General features: G+C 53.8%; 1 protein-coding gene across 4 annotated transcripts in view; it reads right to left on the reverse strand.

The window, feature by feature from the left end:
• KAZN (kazrin, periplakin interacting protein) overlaps positions 1 to 20,159 on the reverse strand; it is a 463,695-nt gene that overhangs the window by 41,302 nt on the left and 402,234 nt on the right. For 2 of the 4 annotated variants that reach the window (XM_007459298.1, XM_007459297.1), the window contains exons 4-8: positions 18,921 to 19,091; positions 11,176 to 11,365; positions 9,008 to 9,138; positions 5,824 to 5,874; positions 4,217 to 4,340 (exon numbers count right to left, since the gene is read on the reverse strand). In XM_007459298.1, coding sequence (XP_007459360.1) covers positions 4,217 to 4,340; positions 5,824 to 5,874; positions 9,008 to 9,138; positions 11,176 to 11,365; positions 18,921 to 19,091 — 667 coding nt within the window. Of the gene's footprint in view, positions 1 to 3,901; positions 4,341 to 5,823; positions 5,875 to 9,007; positions 9,139 to 11,175; positions 11,366 to 18,920; positions 19,092 to 20,159 lie in introns of those variants that run through there. The other 2 variants (XM_007459299.1, XM_007459300.1) reach the window with 1 other exon arrangement.

Genomic DNA, 20,159 nt, shown 5'->3' on the forward strand with positions numbered 1-20,159 from the left:
GCGGTTCAGGGCACTACAGACTCACTAGGTTGGATGCCCAGTTCTACTGTTTCCTGGCTCCCTGACCCCGGACAATTTACTTTGCCTCAGTTTTTTCATCGATAATGGAGCCGTTGGAGGATTAACTGAGTTAATACACGTCAAGCACGCAGCATGGACCCTGGCCCGTAGTAAGTGCCCAACAAATGTTAGATGTTATTATTGTTATTACTACCGTTAGGTTACGCCAGTTAGAACCTGCCAGCACGGGTAGGAGCGCACGCAGGAGGGCCGCTGAGGACAGCCACGCAGGCTGTGCACTGCACAACTCAGGGCACTGTCCATACAGGGGTAATGCAGTATACAACCTGTGCAGCTGTCCACCGGCCCTGCAGCCGGGGCAGCCCTACTGCAATTTCTGACTAATAGTGACACCTTAAGTTGGACCATTTGGGGCAAGGTCTGGAGAAGATTAACAAAGGAGGTAGTGTGGCTTTTGAGTAGAGCTACTCGGATTTGAATCAGGTGTGGCCTAGCCCTTGAGAAAGCCACGGGATTGAAGGAGCGATAGCCAGGATCTTGGCCAAATCACTCCTCTCTGGGACAAAGTTTCCCCCATCTGTTAGGTGTAGTGGGTTGGGTTAGTTTGGTGAAGGCAAATAGGCTTTTTTCCTTGGACGCCAATTGTGACTGATTGGCGGTGTCTGTCTGAGGCTTTGTAAAGTGAAAAAATTAGAGGCCACTTTGGGCTGGGTAGGAAGGGCTCTTTAATTGATTAGTGATGTCTGCTTGAGGTCAGGGTGAGGGAAGCTGTGGCATGTGTGTTTGGGGCCGTTTGCCCTCCTCACATTAGCCCAGTGGTTCTCAATCCTGGCTGCACCAGAGACGGTTTAACCACACTCTGATTCAGGGGTGTAGCACCTGGCATTGGTAATTTTTTCTAGAAAGCTTGGCAGGTGATTTTAATGTGTGGCCAGGTTGAGAGCTGCTGGGGTAGATGCCCCTAAGTTCCTTGCAGTCCTGAGCTCTGTAACTTCTCAGCATGGTCTATACATTATGGTGCTTTGAGCTCTCTCCTAGCAGAAATGCAAGGGGAGTTAAAAGGCTAGTCTTCCATCAGTCTTACTGCTGGAGAGGATTTGTCGTTAAGTTGGGAGACTGAGGTTGAAGGCACTGGCTGTGATCATGGATTGGGGTATCCAGGTGGCCTCTTCTCAGGCCACACTGTGGAGTTTCACCGGGGGAGGACTGGCTTTGCATCTGGTGAATCTCGGGTCTTGGAAAAGCCTGGCCCACTCTGGCTTCATTAGGGAAGCCCTGGGGATCCTTTAATTTCTCTCTTAAACTCCTCTCAGTCCCCAGGGATGGCGGGGAAAGTCGGGACAATGCAGAGGCCCACTGAGGTCTGCAGGAAGTAATATGCCCCAAACTCGTGGGGCCCCGCTCTGGGTCCTTGGAAGGAGCGCCACGGGGGAGAAGGAAGCAGATGAAAGCTGACTGGGGCCACTGGGCTGGAGAATGCAGGGTCAGGGCGCCAGGCTCGGAGGTGGTGCATTAGGACCACGGGCTGCCCTGGATGCTGACGGCTCCTCCAAATTACAGCCAGGGTGGCAAAGATGAGATGTTTCTGGGAGGCCACCCCAGCCTCAGGCCCTCGATGGGCCCAGAATCCAGCCAGCTTTCCTCGGCCCCTCCCATTACCCCCTCAGGACCCAGCCCTGGAATGCCAAGGAGCAGGTCATGCCAGGCTTTGCCTCCCACCCGGAGTAAGATAGAAGCAATCAAATAACATAGAATTCGATCATATTTTAAAATAAGCTTTATTTAGATTTTTTTTTTTAATATTTTATATTTGCATCCATGCCTTCGAGAAACCTTTCCCACGGGAAAGGTTATTTTCATCTACTGTTACCCATAACTCATTGGCTATTTGACGTAGTTCTCTTAAATAAATCATCCTTAGTAACTCTTAGAATTATCTCCTAATTTCCAGAAACTGAAATGAAAAGGAACTACTAAATCATTACCAGGAGGGGTTGCAATCTTATTTTCTCGTAAATAAAGGGCAAACAATAAAAATCAACCAAAAGAAAAAAATTCATGGGGGGCGAGAAAAGTATTTCCTAAAATATCTCTCTGTAGAGAAAGATGCCAGCTCCGGCCGCTCTCCCCCGCCGCCAGGCTGGGTGAAACGGCTCAGCCAAAGGCCAGAAAGATCCTTATTAGGTACCCTGCCTACTCCTTTCCAACCCCCCCATCAGGTCGGAAGGAAAGGGAGCAGCTGACTGGGGCTTTTCTGTTTGTTTTAGCGACTTTGGACAGAATATCCTATCCTTTCTGATAAGAGATGCTCCAGCATTTAAAATTCTCCTTGTTTCTTGGTAAGAGCTGAAAACGTTACTGCTAGCAGAAAGCGCAACTACTGTTGTTTAGGGGGTGTGTGAATTGAGCTGTTAGTATTTAAGGTGGTGCAGAGGGGGGGAATTCACAGGTTAAAAGAAAAGGGAAAGCTAGTTTTAGACTTCGGGAGGCCCTGGCTGAGAAGCTCACGTGTTCTCCATCACCCGGTGTTACAATGCTCACGGTTCCTTTGCCGGTGAAGCCTCACCGGGGCCAACACTGCTCTCCAAATAGGCAGATGTTCCTGCCAGCCCTTCTCTCCTCGGGTGAGCAGGCTCAGGCTGCTGTGACAAGTTGGAGGAGGGCCCGAGGGATCCCGAGAGACTCTGTGAGATGTGGCTGGAGGAACCAAGAGGAATGGGGAGGGCAGAGGTGCTGGTGCTGGATGCTGTGTCCCCAACAGGCCGCCCCTTGAGATGGGCGCCTCCCCCATGACACCTGCCCGGCCAACGTGCAGAATCAACGAAGGATGAGACACAGCTGCAGCGAGGAACGCGTGCCGCTCCAGGACCCTCGGGGAACCAACTCGGGCCGAGGGTCCCTGTGGTCGCACCCTGTGCTCATGCAGTCGGCTGTCTCGCCCTGTAAGCAGCAGCCTTTCTCAAAAGACAGACCCAAGAGAAGGTGACCACGACAGCAGGCACTCTGTTCACTGAGGTCAGTGCTCTGTTATTTCAGATAAATAAATATATATAGAAAGGCCTGGAGAGAGCTACAGGCAGGAAGAAAGGCGGAGCGCACTCCCATGCAGGGATGGGAGAATGGGGGAGAGAGAAGAAGAAAGAACGGAAAAAAGCAAGCTTGGAAGTCCAATGGTCCCTGGGTTCTGGCCACCCTAAACTCTACCTTGCACAGCTCGGCAGCAGCATGATCATAGAACAGACAAGTCAACAGAGAACCCGCCTCCCGCCCGACCCCCGTGGAAAAATATACATTCCAATATTTACGTAATAATTTAGATAGAATAAGTCTTCTGCTTTTGTGCAAATAAATTAAACGGAACAATTTTCTTTTCTTTTCTCCGTAAAGAAAGAAACGGCAACGCAATTTAAAAACTGGCAGGCCGTTAGAAAGAGCCCGTTTGGCCTCTGACAAACCGAGACAAGACAGGGCCCCCGGGCTGGGCTCGCAAGTCTTTGTGGAGAGTGGACCTTACCCTGATGACGATGGCGTTTGGGGGTTAAAGTGACTTGGGCGCACCCCGAGAACAGGGTCTGGTCCCACACGTTCACACCGGGGGGACGGGTGGGCGGCGGGGTGGAGTGGGGGGAACATCAAACACAGACTACATCCTCGGGGAGACGGGCTCCAGAAGTGGCAGTTCGGACGAGGGACATTTACAAGCACGGAGTGCACAATAGTTTTGTTATTTACAAATACACAGCAGTCCTTCAAGTTTTCAAGTTTCATAAAAAGGGAAGGGGGGAAGGGACCCAAAAAAAACCAAAAAACAACCCCAAAACCCCAACGAACCAAAAAGCGAAAAAAAAGAAAAATTGAAAAAAACAAAAACAAACCCAGATTAACAACACAACTGTATCGCTCCGAGGACAACAGAGAGTTGACATGTTCACACACGTTTGTAGTATGTACATCAATTACAGAGGTGGTGACGCCAGGGAGGGGCCCACGCGAGCGGGTCTCAGCCGCAACCGCTGCCCGCCCACGTGCGCGAGAGCTCCCACGCACGCGCACACGCACCGCCACGCACGCCCAGCCGCGCATTCCCCGCTCGCACGCACGTCCACACGCACAGACACGCCCGCCGGGCAGCAGGCGAAGGGAGGCGGGTATCACCAGTCCGCGTCCTCCTCTATGTAATAATCAGGGGCGGTACCATCAAAGAGGCCGGGGTCGAGGGACTTCCGCTGCTTCCCTCTGGCGAAGACACGCGAGATGGAGCCGAATCCCATCTTCTCTTTCTTCTTTTTCCGCTTTTGGTCTTCAAGATCCTCTAGTGACTGAGGAGCCAGGCCAAGTGATAGAGGTGCAGGAGAGAAGAACAAAGGCAAGCTGAGCTGGGGCAGAAGACAGGGAGGGGTAGGGGGGTGGGGGACGGCTGGTGGGAGGCACCAGGGGCTAAGGATCACAGGGTCTGCCCCTCACTCGCTGAGCGGACTTGGGCCAGTTACAGAATCTCTCGGGGACGACACTAGGACCCATCCAAGACTGTCATGAGGATGTTGCTAAAGTGAGGGTAAAAACGCTTACAACAGTGCCTGGCACATAAGCAGCATTCATAACGGCTGCTTGTGGGGTTTGTACTATCATTTAAATTCAGTTTGCCTACAGCCTTCCAGTGCTCGTGGAGGGCTTGCAGAATCGCGTCCACGCATGCTGCCACTGCTGACCACAGGGCCCATCTGGAGGGGGCATCGCAAGTGTATTAAGTTCACTGCGGAAAAAGTCCCCTTGGAAAAGGGGGCATAGGAGAGCCAGGAAAACCAGGAAGGAGGAAATCTGACCTTCATGTCAGCCAAGAGCAAGGACTCCAGACCTTAAGGCCCTGGACAAGAAGCAGGACTGGCCTCGGTAGAGTGGGGAGGCAGGGGTTTGGGTTCTAATCCCAATTATGTCACTACCCACGGAAACGTGGAGAGCCCCCAGCCTCTCTGAGCCCAGGGTTCTCGTCTGTGACATGGGGGGATTGTTAATAATGACAAAGACAGTGATGATGATGATGATGATGATGATGATGTGGAGGAGGTCTTCCTGTTGGGGTAACTACGGGACTGGGGTGGTGTCTGCAGGAGAGCTTTGCAAACTGTCAAGTGCTTTATGCAAAGATGCAGAGTGGCGTTACCGGTCAAAAAGGTGGAGGTTAGACTAGACTAATGGTTCCCCAAACCATGTCAGAATTACCTGAAATCCAGCCAACCCCCGCCCCCAACCTGGTGGATCAGAATCTCTGGGGTGAAGGGCCCAGGAATCTGCATTAGAAAAATCTTCACTGGTGGACCCTGATGCAGACGAGCAGTCCAGAAGACCAGCATGTGGGAACCCCAGGACTAGAAAGCTGATCTCAGAGACCCCATCTGACAGTCAAATTCGTGTTGTTTTCCTCCCTACAGCCCCCTTCTCACTCTGAGGATAGAGTATTGAAAGGTTAAAAATGAATTTTAAAAAGTTTCCTGCAGCAAGGGGCCCAAAGAGCCCAGGGCCCACGTCATTAGCCTTTGGCTGCCAGGAGAAGACACTCTCCAGGGATGCTTGATGCACTTAGTAGGTCCACAGATCCAGAAGAGGACATGGAAGGGCAGACTCAGGTGCTGAGCCTGGCTGGGGCACTGACCCATGTGTGACCGAGGTACTGGCTTAACTCCTCTCTGCCCTGGGTGTCCAAGTATGGACATGGTGGTGCTGAGGGCTGAGGAGGAAAAGGGTGACGTCACAGTCAAGGTGGGGTGGAGGGAGGGCCTGAGTGGCCAGGGAAGGCACACCTACCTGTACAATGGGGTTGTGCAGGTTCTTCTGAACTGGGCCGGGACTGTCGCCCTGTAGCCAAAGGAGAAGAGGAAGATGAAACAGCAAAGACACATAACACATGAGAGCAGAGGTGGCCTGTGGAGCATATGGGGTTTTCCATGGAAGGAAGCCATCCCTTAGGGACCACCCTGCTTCTGTACTGGGGAATCCACCCTCCACCCCTAAGTAGACACTTCCAAATGGCTCAATGATGACACCTGGGGTTCATGAAGATGCTGCCAGGACCAGGGGTCCTGGCCAGAGGCCCTGTGATGCTCTCCTGCCTGCTCTGGCTTCTTGACCCCTAACACCCTCTGACCAACAAATCAGTCACTCAAAGTCTTCTAAGTTCCTCTCCCAATTGGTCCAGAGTTAGAACTGAAGTTGGTTATACTTGGTGCTTTTCATAAAGAAGTATAATTTTATAGAAAAAATCAAAATAAAGAATTTTGGGACAGGAAGACTTGGGAGGCTATGCATCCTCTTATTTCCCCCACAAACAACACAATGAATCTCTTATTTTGTGGATGGCCAAAACAGGGCTCATTAGCCTGATTTATAGGTACACAGAGAGGTTCCAGACAGTCCAACATTATAGAGCTAATTAAAACCAGAGCTACAACTCAAATTCAAGACCGTCTGGTTCTCCCTGGTCTAGTGCTCCTTCCTATGAGTGTACAAAAGCCCTCACCACATCCCAGAATCAGTCTGTCCTGCCTGGGGGTGGGTACCATAGATCACTGGGATCACAAAAGTCATTACTAGGGAGACCCCTGGTGGTCACTTCCAGAATTGCAGGCAAAAGGCAAGAAATAAAGCGTGTGTCACCTGAGCCAATGTCCATCAATCTTCTCCAGCCTCTCTGTGCTGAGTCCCCACCTCTGCTCTAAATAAGTGACTAGAGCATGAAAGGATGGGGAGGTCCTTACTCCAGGTCAGGCTGTTCCTGCTGGTACCAGGCCAAATGCCTGAGCACAGACGGAGCTATTTTCAGGCTCTTCCTGGCTTACCTGTGTGCACATCTGTTGAGATGGGGGATGAAGGTGGTTGAGGGAGGGTGGGGATGGAACAAATGGTAGTTTAGTCTTTAGTCCCATCTCAAGGTTTGCAAACAGAACCTATTTGGCAGACAGCTGAGGTAGGTTGGCCCTGTACAAGGCCATCTTTGCCAAATTTATGGGGAAGAGAATGAGGCCAGAGCCCACTGAAATGCCTGTGTAGAAAACAGGCTTATCAAAGCACCCATTGTCTGGCACCAGGGCTCTGTGTAAAGTGAGCTTGGGAATAAATATGCTGGATCCGCTGCCTGTAGCCTCAGGTATGTGCCAAGGCCAAGTTGGGCAAAAGGCTAGGTCTGAGCCAGATGCAATTCAAAAGGCCTTTAAAGAACCCTTTCTGCAGAATGGATTTCCCAGCAGCATTTCGGCTGTCAAAGCCCCCGTGGGCCCCCCATGGGAAGACAAAGTATGGCCCTTGGGAAGGTATTCTCAGATGCTACAGGGTATCTAGCCCACACTAAGAACAAAGGGCACTGCTGGCTGTAGGTATAGCTCAACAGTGGTCCCTGAGAACAAGAGAGTAACGTCAGAGGCCCCTCTACTGGCCCACCTTCCTCGTCTTGGTTCTGTCAGGACAGCCTTTGTCACCAGGGTTCTCTCCTGGGAACAAGAGAAGAACAGATTGCTTCCTTAAAGCCCCAGTTAAAACAGAATCCGAGCCCCGAGCGGGATTCAGGCCTGAAGTGACCTCCTCCGCCTCCTGATGTGGCTTTGCGAGGCCCCGGCCAGCAGTCTCTGTTGTCCATGTCACCACGCTGAGGCAACTTACTTCAAATTCAGTCTTAGCTATTTTTTTTTTTTTTGGCGGTACGCGGGCCTCTCACTGTTTTGGCCTCTCCCGTTGCGGAGCACAGGCTCCGGACGCGCAGGCTCAGCGGCCATGGCTCACGGGCCCAGCCGCTCCGCGGCATGTGGGATCTTCCCGGACCGGGGCACGAACCCGTGTCCCCTGCATCGGCAGGCGGACTCCCAACCACTGCGCCACCAGGGAAGCCAAGTCTTAGCTATTTTTATTAAGTGCTCTTCATTGTTATTATAGATTTGGAAAAAAAAATGCTTCCATTGGGACTACTAATATAGAATAGTTACTGATTTTTATCAATTGATATTCTACCAGTACTGTTCTGTACTTCTCACTATTAGTCTAATGGCTTTTCTGGTTATTCTCTTGAGGTTTTCCAGGTAGATAATCATCCCACTGGCAAGTAATGGTTATCTTGTCTTTCTTTTGCACGATATCCACCTCATTTCTTGTTTATTATCCATCTCACTGGTTAATAAAACATTGACTGAGTTTTTGAGAAAGGCTTCCTGTGTGTCTGAGGACCCGACTCTTATCGTGTCTTTAGGACGCGGCAGGGGCGCCCTCTGGATTCTCAGTCGCGTGATGGAACACATGTGAAAAGTGGTCCCCACATCCTGACCCCAGTGTTTCACATTACAGCCTTGATGTGGCGTCTTCCTGTCCTCAGATGCTTGACCCACCTACCTTCGTTCACCCCCTCACTCCTGGGGAGCCTGCCTGTCCCACCAGCCATCAAGAGTTAGGTGGCTACGGACCTGTGCCTCTTGGTAGCTGGGACGCAGTATGAAATCAAAAACTGTAATTAAGTAAGCAAAGCAAACATAACTTAGAACAAATTCACCGGATGCCTCTTCAGAGGCAAAATGTGCAAAAACTCCTGGAGATTCAAAAAACATCCAGCTCATTCCTGCAGGACCAAGAGCTGGCCCTACAGGGAAACAGGGGTGGTGGTGAGGTCCTGAGCCCTGGAAGGTATGGTCTGGGAGGAGAAGCCTACGGTCCCAGACATAGCCCACCAGAGATAAGCCCAGGCTGCTCAGACCCTGAGGCCGACCCAGGCCCGCCATCCTCTGGATTTTCCTTGCCCTCCCGGACACAAGGAGCCAACAGGCCTCATTTCTTTCTCTCCCCACATCCATCTCTTCTTGCAAAAGGAAAGAACAGAACAGGAAATGCCTTCGCCAGAATGCTTCCTGGGTGGACGAGAGGAAACAGCTGGTAGGTCTTCACCCCCTCCACTCCCACCCCTGCGGTTTCCGGGCGGGGCCCAAGGCCCAGGCCCTGCTGCTGCTGGCCTTACGTTGCAGAGGGAGTGCGTCCGGTGTCGAGGGGAGTTGATGTCGCTTGGCGTGGACGACCGGTCGCCTTCGGCGGCAGATGCGTCGGAGATGACGGAGGGCTGCCGTGAGTGGCAGGGGCTCACCCTGACCGCTGGAAAGCAGGGACAGCTGGTGAGTGGGGGACGGAGAGAATGTCCTTGCCTTCACTGACCTGCAGGTCAGTCCACCCAATGCCCCCATTATACAGATGGGAACACTGAGACATAAAGAAGAGACTTGCCCAGCTCTCCACCCCTCTATTTCACAGCCCCATGGGTCACCAGAGAGCCACTGCCAGCAAGAAGCTCCAGCCTCTGGATCCAATTAGGCCCCCTCCTAACCAGGGTGAAGGAGAAGGGGCAGAAGTCTCCAGGGGCCTCGGTGACTGTCCTCACAGTGCTCCAACCACCTGGACGTTCCCTAGGCCTGGTGCAATCCTAACCCATGGTCAGTACCAGCTTCCCAAGAGAGAAGCTGTGAGGCTACCACCGGCTCCTCTTTCTCCCACCCCCTCACCTCACACCCGATCCGCAGCAGCACCTCCAAACACAGCCCCAAATCTGGCCACTTCTCTCCAGCCCCACTGCCACCACCCAAGCCCAGACCACCACCGTCTCTTGCCTAGAAGACCATGGCGGCCTCCCAGAGGGCCTCCCTGCTTCCTCTCCTCACTGCCATGAGAGCCAGGCATCCGGTCTCTCTTTACCTTGGGGTAGATACGTGCGGTCCTCCTCCAAGCCGAGGGGATACAGCCCTGCCCACCCCAACAGCCTTGGCTCACGTCACAGCAGCTTTCTGATGGTGCCTGACACGCACCATCTCCCTCCTGCCTCACCCTTCGCTGGCCCTGCCGCCCATCAGGCACATTCTCAGCCTTCAAGCCTCAGCCTGTCCCGAGAGAAACCTCCCCCTATTATCAGCTCTCCCCACTGTCTTTTCTTTCCCCAAAAAGCACCTGTTTTCCGTTGATTTCTCTCCCTGCACTGAATATAATCTGTAATCATTCTTTATCAGTTTAGTTACATGTGTTTTCTGTCTTCACACCTACAATGCCAGCTTGGTGAATGCAGGCAGTCTGTGTGTCTTAGCCATGTCCAACCCCAGAGCTCACAGCGCCTGGTGTGCAGTAGGTGCTTAATCAATAGTAGATGAATTCCTGGAAGCCCACCCAAGTCCCCCAGCAGAGTGCTCTCCTGCCTGCAGGCGCTGGATGGAGGAAGCACTTTCTGCTCGGTAAGACTGAGGACCTACTGTGTGCAGGCAGCATGTGAGCAGGGAGGGCTACATTACTGAGAAAGACAGTCCTTGCTGCCAATGGCCATATGGTCATACGGAGGAGTGTGGGGCTTTGGAGTCAGGGACTTGGGCTCCCAGCTAGGTGACGGCAGGACCCACAGGCTCCAGAAGCCAGCTGCCTGTCTCCAGCCTGCATCTGTCACACAAATACGACCACTCGTAGGAGGGACAGAAAATGGAGCCAAGTGGGCTGCAGATGTACAGAGGAGTTTGGGGCTTCTACTGTGGCCCATGGGTACAGATGCTGACCACAGGCTGGGCCCCTCTTCCCCTCAGTGCCTGCAGCAAACACCCCTAACACTTATTTCTGCCCCTCCCACACACCCAGTGATTACCTGGAGCTGTCAATCAAGGAGCTCTCACTGTCTCCTCTGCCAAAGGAGGCCCATGTGACCTAGACTGGGGAATCAGTGCATCCACTGCCAGACACAGTGATTGGCCCAGAGGTAGACATGTGACCCTGGCTGGCCAATCAGAGTCCTTCTTTGGGATTTACTATACACACAGAGAAGGATTTCTCTTTCTCAAGACTTTTGAGCTTCAAGGGCCCTAAAAGCCTGAAACTGCTGGAGACTGTTTTCTTCTTTGTGAAGAGAGGTGGCCTAAAGGTGAGGTGGAATGGAGGCAGGCAGAGCTGAGAGATGGAGAGAGTCAGACAGACCCAGGTATTGTCTGAACCCTCGTATCCAGCTATGCCTGAGGTCCATCTCTTAGACTTTTCAGTCCCCTGAGCCATGGCCTCTGCCCTACACCCCCCTAAAAGCAGCTATAGTGTGAATAAAGAGACCGCCCCTCCCAGTGGGCCAGATGGCCTCCTGAGACACCCCCGGAGCTGTGGCTGGGCCAGACTCACCTTGCCGGTCCCCAGGGTGGGGGGGGTGTGAGTGGTAGAGAGTCTGCTGGCTCTGCCGGATGGCTGCGGTCAGTGGGAGGTCCGCCTGCACCACCCACTCCTGGTTGCCATTAAGCACCGTCTCGCCCGGCATGGCGAGTGAATGCCGCTTGGGGACATCCTTGGTCAGCGTGGCTAAGGACTGCTTGGCCTGGAGAGAGAGCCGGGGGACAGGAAGAAGACGACGTGATCAAGGGGACCTCTCGGCCTACTGCTTGGCCATCACCCACCATCGTGAGAAAGCCACGAATCCAACCTCTGTGCCAGGGTGTCTCTGGCTCTGCACTGTGTGCCAATCAGTACCTCACATGAGGGTTTGCTTTGGGGTTAGTTACCCCTCAGTTCCTGCCAACACAAAGGGAGAACACAAAGGGGGACCGAGGACACACTTAGCACCCATTCTTTCGGGTTCTCCAAGAACCAGCTGGGACTTGAATGAGATGGTAAGAAAATGGTGTTTTGCCTTTCAGCACCTTACCTCCTCCCAAATTCAACCTCCGATGGCCCCTTCACAAGGTGCTGTGCAACACAGGCTGGGGATAGGGCAGACCCCAACCTGGCTCTCAGGATCACATGAGAATACGTGGGACACAAGGAAAGCCAGGCACAAGCAATGGGGCTGAGTTCAGGCAGGTGGGATAGAGAGCTCTTCCTTTCTCTGCCCTGTGCCTGAGGTCTCTCCCCAGCTTTGGATTATCTTCCCCAGGGTATGTGGGGTTGTATTAGAAGTGATCTCAAATTATTTGGGGGAGAAAAAGGGTACATATTAGAAATGTATTAATGCATATTCTTTCTTTCATAGTCAATTTCCACTTCCGCACTAGCTCCCCAGGCTCAGGTCAGGTCAGGGGAGAGGGGGCACACGTGGCAGGGCCCAAGGGCCTCGCACTGAGATTTCCAGTGAATCTGGGGGTCACTACAGATGGCAGAGCCACCATGAGTGCTGGTTTTGCCCCTGAAATGAACACAGATGAAATGGAAAAACCTCATCTCATCTCTCTCCTAGCTCCAGAACTTTCGATACCTCCCCCAAGGCCCTGGGCTCCTCCATGTAGAGCAGAGGTCCTTGAGAAAGAGATTCTAGCTGAGAAATGAAGTTCTTGACCTAAAGCCTGATATACCCTCATCACATTAACCAGCTGTGTCATTTTAGACAAGTCACTGCCTTCTCCGAGCCTTACTTTCCCCATCTGTGTAATGAAAAGCCTAGACCAATCTTTAGGGCTCCCTCTAGCTTGGATACCCCAGGAGTCTATGAAATCACTCCCCTTCCACTGCCAGACCCCAGGGAATATAAACCCATATGGCAGAGGGAGGCCGAGTTGGAGTCAGCCCCCCGCCCCCAAGCCAGGTAATAATCTCTGCCTGGTTTAGAAAAATATCACGTGCTCAGTGCAACAGCCCTGGGTCTCAAGTAGGGAGTGTAGGATTAGCTGTGCTTGACAGAGGAGAAACCAGGAACTCAGAGAGGTTAAGTGATTTCTCCAAGCGTGCACAGCAGGCACAATGTCCAAGTTGGGGCCCAAGTCTGGGAGCCTGGGAGCCCCATGTGGTTTCTATGGTGCCCACGCTCCTCTGGGGCAAGGAAATAACCAGCACAAGTGATGCAGACTCTGAATCCACGAGGCAGAGAGTGGGCCGTGGCTGGTCACCACGGGATCCCCAGCACCTGGCTTGGGGCTGGGCACATTCAGTGAAGCACTCAGTAAAAATCTGCAGAGGAAATGGAAGCAGGCTTCTGCCACGTCCAGGCGGACGGCCCAGGGAAGCAACTCTGTTAGTTTACTACAGGAACAGTGGAGCGATCCTTCAGCAGGCTGGCTGTGTCTTGGAGCTGCCATGTGCCTGCTGCAGGTCCAGTGTCACGGACTCATGTTTCCTGGACCACTGCATCTCACTCGGGACCACATCTGCTCTCCCCTCCAGGTGTCTGTGCATCTGGCCTCCGAGCCCTCCATCCTGGCACCGCTCCATGCGGGCAGCTGCCCCACTCCCTTGCTTCCTCCTGTCCAATCCATCTTGGCTGCCAGGAAGGTGGACTTGGGTGGGAAATGAGCGCCCAGTCGGTCTGCCATCATGCTAACTAACCCTCAGCTCTGCCCTCTTGCAGATATCCCCAGCCACACATGTGGAAAGCACAGGCAAGTCCAAGTCGCCCACTGAAATAAGCAGCCCCTTGAGGCAGCACAGGAAGGCACGAGGAAGAGGCCTGGGCAGGACTGCTCTCCTGTCTGCACCTGGCTTCCTTCTTCCAGGTGGATCTCCCCTCGGTCTGGGCCTGAGAGCGGCACCTTCTAACTCAGCAGGTGGCTTGGCATCATCGCTGCCTGACAATGGGGAGGAGCCTATGGTTAGTCCTGCAGGATGGGGCAGGTGTGCCTGTGAATTCTGAGCACAGGAACCTCTCACAAACTGTCCACTCATGAGTTTAAACCTCTGAGACAGAGCGAAACAGAGACGTGAACTGCAGACAAGGCACGTAAGGTCTAACTTAAAACACGTGCATGTACTCTGTCTGTCTGTCTGTCTGTCTGTCTGTCTCTCTCTCTCTCTCTCTCTCTCTCTCTCGTTGCTGCATTGAATCATCTTCCTGTGACAGTCTGCACAGCATGTCTCTACTAATCTCTTCCATTAAATGCAATTCAATGCTGGGAGTTCCCTCTGTGCCTCCACCCCCTGCTGAGAACCCTGAGCCCACAGTTTTGAGCTCCTGGGAATTGGAGAATTGGCTCAAACACCCTCATGTGACAGAAGTCAGACAGAACTGGGTTCAAACTCCACTTCTACTATTTGACTTGCTGTGTGATCTGGAGCAAGTTACTCCACCACTCTGAGCCTCAAGGTCCTCACAGTAAGATGGGGAACTGAGAGGGATTACTTTTATAGGTAAGTTGTGGGATGAGGCAGCCCGGCACAGCGCCTCGGAGCCTAGGCTGTGGCATCCAATGGCCTGGATTTGATCCCAGCTCTGCCACTTCCTAGCTGGGGGATCCTAAGAGAGGCCCCTCACCTCTCTGTGCCTTCATGTCCTAGTCTGTCTGATGGGGATAACATGGGTTCCATGGAGAGCGCTTAGCCGATGGTAAAAAAAAAGCTCAATGAATGCTGGTGACTGCTGTTATGAAACAGTTTCCATTTCACAAGTAGGAGTCAGACATGGAATAATTCACATGAAAGCCCAGGATACTGTCTGGTCTATTGTCCTGTTCAAAAAGTAGCAGTCTGTTAGGATTACTTATGCCTCCCTGAGATCAGACAATCTGGGAAGTGGAAAGGGAGAGTGGCACGGGGGCCCTGCCCTCCCCCACCCTCAGGTTCCTAGCTGCCTGGAGGCCAGGATGTACTTCCAGTCAGAGAACAGGCCTGGCCCCGGAGGGATGCTGTGAGTGTGGCTAAACGGAACCCTTTACCGGCTTTCCAAGGAATTTGAGCTTGGCTAGGGAACGTCTCTCCCACCAAAGGCGGGGAGGATCCTGGGGCAGGAACCTTCCAAGCAAACACGAGAAGGGTCGTGCTCCTGTGGACTCCAGCTGCAGAGACGCTGCATCTGCACCAAAGGAGCATGACGCCAGCTACAAGTTGACTCCACCATCCTCTTCCTGGGCTTACTGGCCGCGACCCTGTCCCAGATCTCAGGCTGCAGTAGTCACAGGTCCAGCATGGAGGTGCCAGCATGATCTGATGAGGCAATACTGGCTCCATACCATCTCCAACAACCACAGGCCCGGGAGTGGAGGGAGACTCTTGGGGGACAATGTCGGGCTCGGGTGGGCCCTGACCTCATGTGTGTGGCCAGGGGTCTGAGCTCAGACCCAGTGTTCAGAGCTGGCTGTGGGCCAGGGCTGGTCTGCTGGGCCAGGATGGCAGTGGTCCGGGGCCGGGAGGTGTGCTTGTGTGGCCAGCTGGTTTCCTCAGAGAGAGGGCAGGAGGGGTGCCAACCCAGAGCATGGCCGTTAAAAAACAAACCGCGATCACCCTTGACCCCTGCCGCTCGACCCTGCCTCTCGCTGGTCGCTCACCGCGCCCTACTCCTGCCTGGGCCTGTGGCGGCTGTCACTTTTACAGACGAGGAAACTGAGGCCCAGGCAGCTCAAGGACACAAAATGACTGGCTAGTGGACGGGACGTGAGAATCCACGACTCCTGGTCCCGGGGTGGCCTGAGGACAGGCTGGTCTCCAACACCAGTAACAACAGCTAACGTCCGCTGAGTGTGGATGGTGAGCCTGCCCCAATTTCCCGTCACCTCACCTCACAATCACCCCAGGAGGAAGGTCTTATACGTATGAACACAGGCTCAGAAAGGTTAAGTCACTTGTCAAAGATCACACAGCCAGAAAACGCAGGACCCCAACTGGGGCTGTGTTAGAACTGCATGGCCAGGGCAGAGACAGACACTGAGACAAGGGAATCCCACACTTTACAGAGGAGTGGTTCGCAACCGGCGTGAATTCTCTCCCTCTCCAGGGAACACTGGGAAATGTCTGGAGACTTTATTCCCCACAGTTGGGAGGCACTACAGGCATCTCGTGGGTGGAGGCCGGGGATACTGCTGCACACCGCACAGTGCACAGGACGGTCCCACGACAGACTTCTCCGGCCCCAAGTGTCAACAGTGTTGAGGGTGAGAAGCTCTGTCTACAGTGTACATAGTAACGTAAGAACTGTCTCCCATTTTGGAGAACGTTGGTAGAAAACTAGGTCACCAGGAACCAGGCTCCTGGGGGAGGGAGTGGACAGGACTAGCACGTGGGGGGAGCCTGTGATCTCGGGGCTGGCAGCCCTGTCTCCCGCCTGCTCAGTGACTGGACAGGCCACTGGGGAAGGCCTGAGGGATAAGCGATGGCTGGTAAGAGGACCCAACATCTGGGTGTCCTTTCAGAGGCCTCCCATCATGGAGCACGGGGACTGCCCACCTCCCAGCTCTGCCTCTCAACTCTCTGGGCAGCTCTGGGTGAGCCTCCTGCACACTGAGCCTGTTTCCAAATCTGTAAAATGGGCACAACAAGAATATATAGCTCACTGGAGTGACTGCTAATGGATATGGGTTTATTAGAGTGATGAGATGGCTCTGGAATTAGATAGTGGTGACGGTTGCACAACTTTGTGAATGTGCTAAAAGACACTAAATTTACACCATAAAAGGACGGATTTTATAATATGTGAATTATATCTCAATGAAACAGCATATTGAAAATTTTTTACTTAAAAAAAAAAAACAAACCACAGGGTGGTCTCCACAGAGCCAGTGTGGCTACAGAGGTGAAACTGCTCCATGTGTGGTAATGCCTAGTTCGGTCAGAAGTTGTTATCAGGAAATGTCCCCTCCCCAAGGGTTGGAGCCCATCAGCAAGCACCAAGAGAGATGTTTGCTTCTTGGGAAGCCAATGTCCTTTGACTTTTACTCGAGTGAAGCGGCCCTTTTCAGCTGCATAGGGTGTGTGGAGACCCAGCGGAGGCTGGGTTGGGGAAGGGTAATGCCTGAATTGGGGCAGGGCCTGCTCACCCCTCACCAGGAAGCTGCGCCATGGCTTCCGTGTTGTGGGCAGGTCACTTAAGAAATTACCTATCACCAGTGCCACAGCCAGAACTCCTAGATCAGGAGTAAGCAAGTGACCCCAGATGGACCACTTGAACACCCCGTACTTGATCAGACTTTTGAAAACTGAAGTGAAATTCAGAGGGCAAAGGGTTTGGGTTCATCTCCTCCAGCAGGGGCCACTGAGTGGACCATTCCAGATGGAATCCTGGCTTCCCCACTCCCTGCGGCTGCCTTGGCTTCGGCCCATTTCCAAGCCTGGCCCTCCACCTTCCCACTGCACCTGTGAGCTCCTGACTTCCTTCCAGTGCACCCTGTGTGCTCAGATAGCCCGAGCTGCTTTCTGTTGCTTGCAACCCGAGGACCTCAGGCACACACGCAGGGAAGGTACCTTCCCTCTAGTCTCATCCTGGCCAGCAGTGCAGTGAGGGGAGCTGGACAACACTGCCCGGAGCCGGCAGCCCTGGAAGCCTCCAGGCTGTGAAATTCTGCAGATGGCGGTCAACAGAGGGGACCTCCAGGCAAGTGGACACCCCACCAACACCGGGGCTCTCATAGGCTGTGCCTGTGCTGACGTTACAGCAAACCCACCACCCTGAGCTGCAAACATTCACCTAACTATTCACACTTAGCAGAGAGGCCTGATGCCTGCCAGAAGGAGGGGGAAAGAACCTGAGTTTCGCTGGCCAGAACTAAAGCAGGTCGAGTTGTCCGGGCATATGGTGAGAGTGGAAGCAGAGGTGAGCTGGCTCCCAATCCTGAAAGACCCCAGAATTCCCCAGGATGCTTGAGGTTATTGGTCCATGGCAAGGAAGAACCATCTGTCCGTCACAGGACGCTGGGAAGACTCGGGAGAATAAAGGTCTCACCTCACCCTGCACTCCCTTCCCAGATGGTCAACTTGAAAGGTTTCTGTCTGGGCTGCACGCGGCAGCAGGGCCGCCAGCACTACCGACCCCACTGGTGGGAAGACCCCAGAGAGGAGACCCAGCAGCTGGAGCTTCCTCCAGCCTGGGCAGCTCTCACCACTAGGGGTCAGCATTGGACAAGGAGACCCAGGAGGCAGAGAGTGGGATTGGTCCCAGGAGCGGCCCACAGATCCTGACTTGCCCTCGGTGACCCCTGCTCCTGAAGCAAGTGACCATAGAAAACCTCCCTCTTGTCATATCATCACTCACCATGTACAGGCCGGGCTAAGTGCTTCTCTTGCATTATTTCATTGAAATCCTCACAAGAGCCCTATGGGATATATGCATTTACCCTTATTGACACTTGATGGAACTGAGGCCCAGACAGGGGAAGGGTCCTGCCCAAGGTCACACAGCTAGACAGCGATGAGGGCTGGATTCAAACCCAGCATCAGTGCTGCAGAGAACGCTGAGTTCTCACTAAGAAACATGCGGCTCCCCCCACCTTGGGAGTTCCCTGCACACTCTCCGCCCAGCCACCACCACATTGAGCCACGGTGGTTTCAAAGGCCCTTTAAGCCACGAGCTCTCTAAAGTTGATCAAACATCTCTTGGGAAAGGCAGAGTGGGATAAAGACCCTCACCCCCACCCCAGGACCAGATAAAGGTCACTGAAGCTCAGAGAAGTTCAGTGAGCAGACCAAGGTCACAGAGGAGCAGGTAGAACAGAACTCCAGGGCTCTGGACCTCAGTTCTGCTGACAGGCCAGGCCTGGAAACACCACCTAGACTCTCTGTCCCCACATGCAGGCTGCCCATCTCTGAGGAAAACACAGTGGAATTATTTTGAGGGATTTTTTTGGATTAGAAAAAAACATTTTTTTTCCTTGAGGACCCAAGTAATATAATAAGACTGATGAAAATAGGCGGAAAAAAAGGAAATAAAAGCCACTTGTGATCTTACTACCCAGAGATAACCAACATTAATTTTTTGGTATTTTTCCTCCCAAAGGCTAGTGGATGGTTTCCCAGCATCCCTCACACGCTCGGCCCCAGGCAGGTGGATGAAAGGTCGTGTGGTTGCCGCGAACAAGCAGAGGGGGCATCCCAGACCCCGCCCCGGCCCCCGCTCGGCTCCGCCCCTGAGGACTCCACTCTGGACTCCCAGGTGAGCCCACGTGCGCTCCCTGTCTCCCAGCACATGACATCACTTCCGGCAGATGCCCCACCAGGCCTGGGTGGGTGAGGGGGTGGGGTCTCACCATGGCCAGCTCCGCCTCCAGCTCCTTCATGCGGTTATCCTTGAGGTCCAGCTGGGAGCGCAGCGCCGTGGCGTGGTCCGTGGCCTCCTTGGCTTGGCGCCGCAGCTCCCACTTCTCGCGCTCCAGCAGGTCCTTCTCCTTGGCCAGGGCTTTGACGGCGTCCTCGCTCTCCTGTGGGGAGAGGCCAGCGCTACAAGGGGCGCGGGCGCAGTGTGCGGGCGCAGGGCGCGGCCTACCCTTGGCCCAGGGGGCCTTGACCCCCAGACCAGAGGAAGCGCAGGGAGGCCCCACAGCACCGCAGGTGGCCGGGCGCTCGGGCCCTGGAGGAAGAAAGCCCTGGGTTCGAGCCTGGCTCTGCCACAAACTAGCTGGGAGACTGGAACAGAGACAAACTGTTAGTAGATGCTCAGCCGTTATTGTTTTCAATGGATAAATGAGCAAACAAATGTCCTGGGTAAGTTCTTTTAACTTATCAAGTCTTCATTTCTCCATATTTAAAATGGAGGGGGAATCAATACCCCTCATTTCAAAGAACTGTTATAAAGACTAAATGACTTCATTTGAGGGAAATAGTTCAATGGAGCCTGATAAAAGTTAGGGTCATTAGTGGGTTTGGGCCTCTGTTCTGCTGTTTGGTAACGTGTGTGTCACAGGAAAACAGGGACAGAGGAGGCACCTGCAGCCCACCTGCCTTGGCTGCCACAGGGCCCTGCCACCATCCCACAGGGTCACAGCCGACGATGGGACAGGCTGGACCCCCAGCTAGCTGTGGTGTCTGAATGCAGCACAGTCCTCTGCCCGTCACCCCGGCCCCAGCTCCTGGCTGGTCCTCCTGCATAAGCTGTTTTCTCCGTGATGCTGAGGCGAGGGCCATGATCTCCAGCTGTGCTGGTCCAGCAGAGCCAGCAGGCAAGGAACAGCCGGCTGGATCGGGGGCCTGACCTCTGTTGGCAAGAGCCAGTTTCAGGACACCAGGCGTCTTTCCCCCAGAGGAAGGGTCTCTGCAGGGGGCCCTGCCCACCCACCCAGCCATGGTCTTCCCATCCACCAAATCGAGAGCCAAGCTCCAGGTCTCTGTGCAGCCTGGGACCACGTTGAGAGGCAACCATCCTGCCTTGTCTAACAGCCCTGTCGCCGAAGGCCTGACTTCCAGATGGCCAGAGACTAGGAGGCCAAGGTCTGGCCCTTTCACATGGCTGTCACAGAGCTGGAGCTGTGGCTTAGGTCCCTGGGAAAGAG

Source organism: Lipotes vexillifer, unplaced genomic scaffold (genome assembly GCF_000442215.2).
Source record: "Lipotes vexillifer unplaced genomic scaffold, Lipotes_vexillifer_v1.1 scaffold496, whole genome shotgun sequence".
Lineage (NCBI taxonomy): Eukaryota > Metazoa > Chordata > Mammalia > Artiodactyla > Lipotidae > Lipotes > Lipotes vexillifer.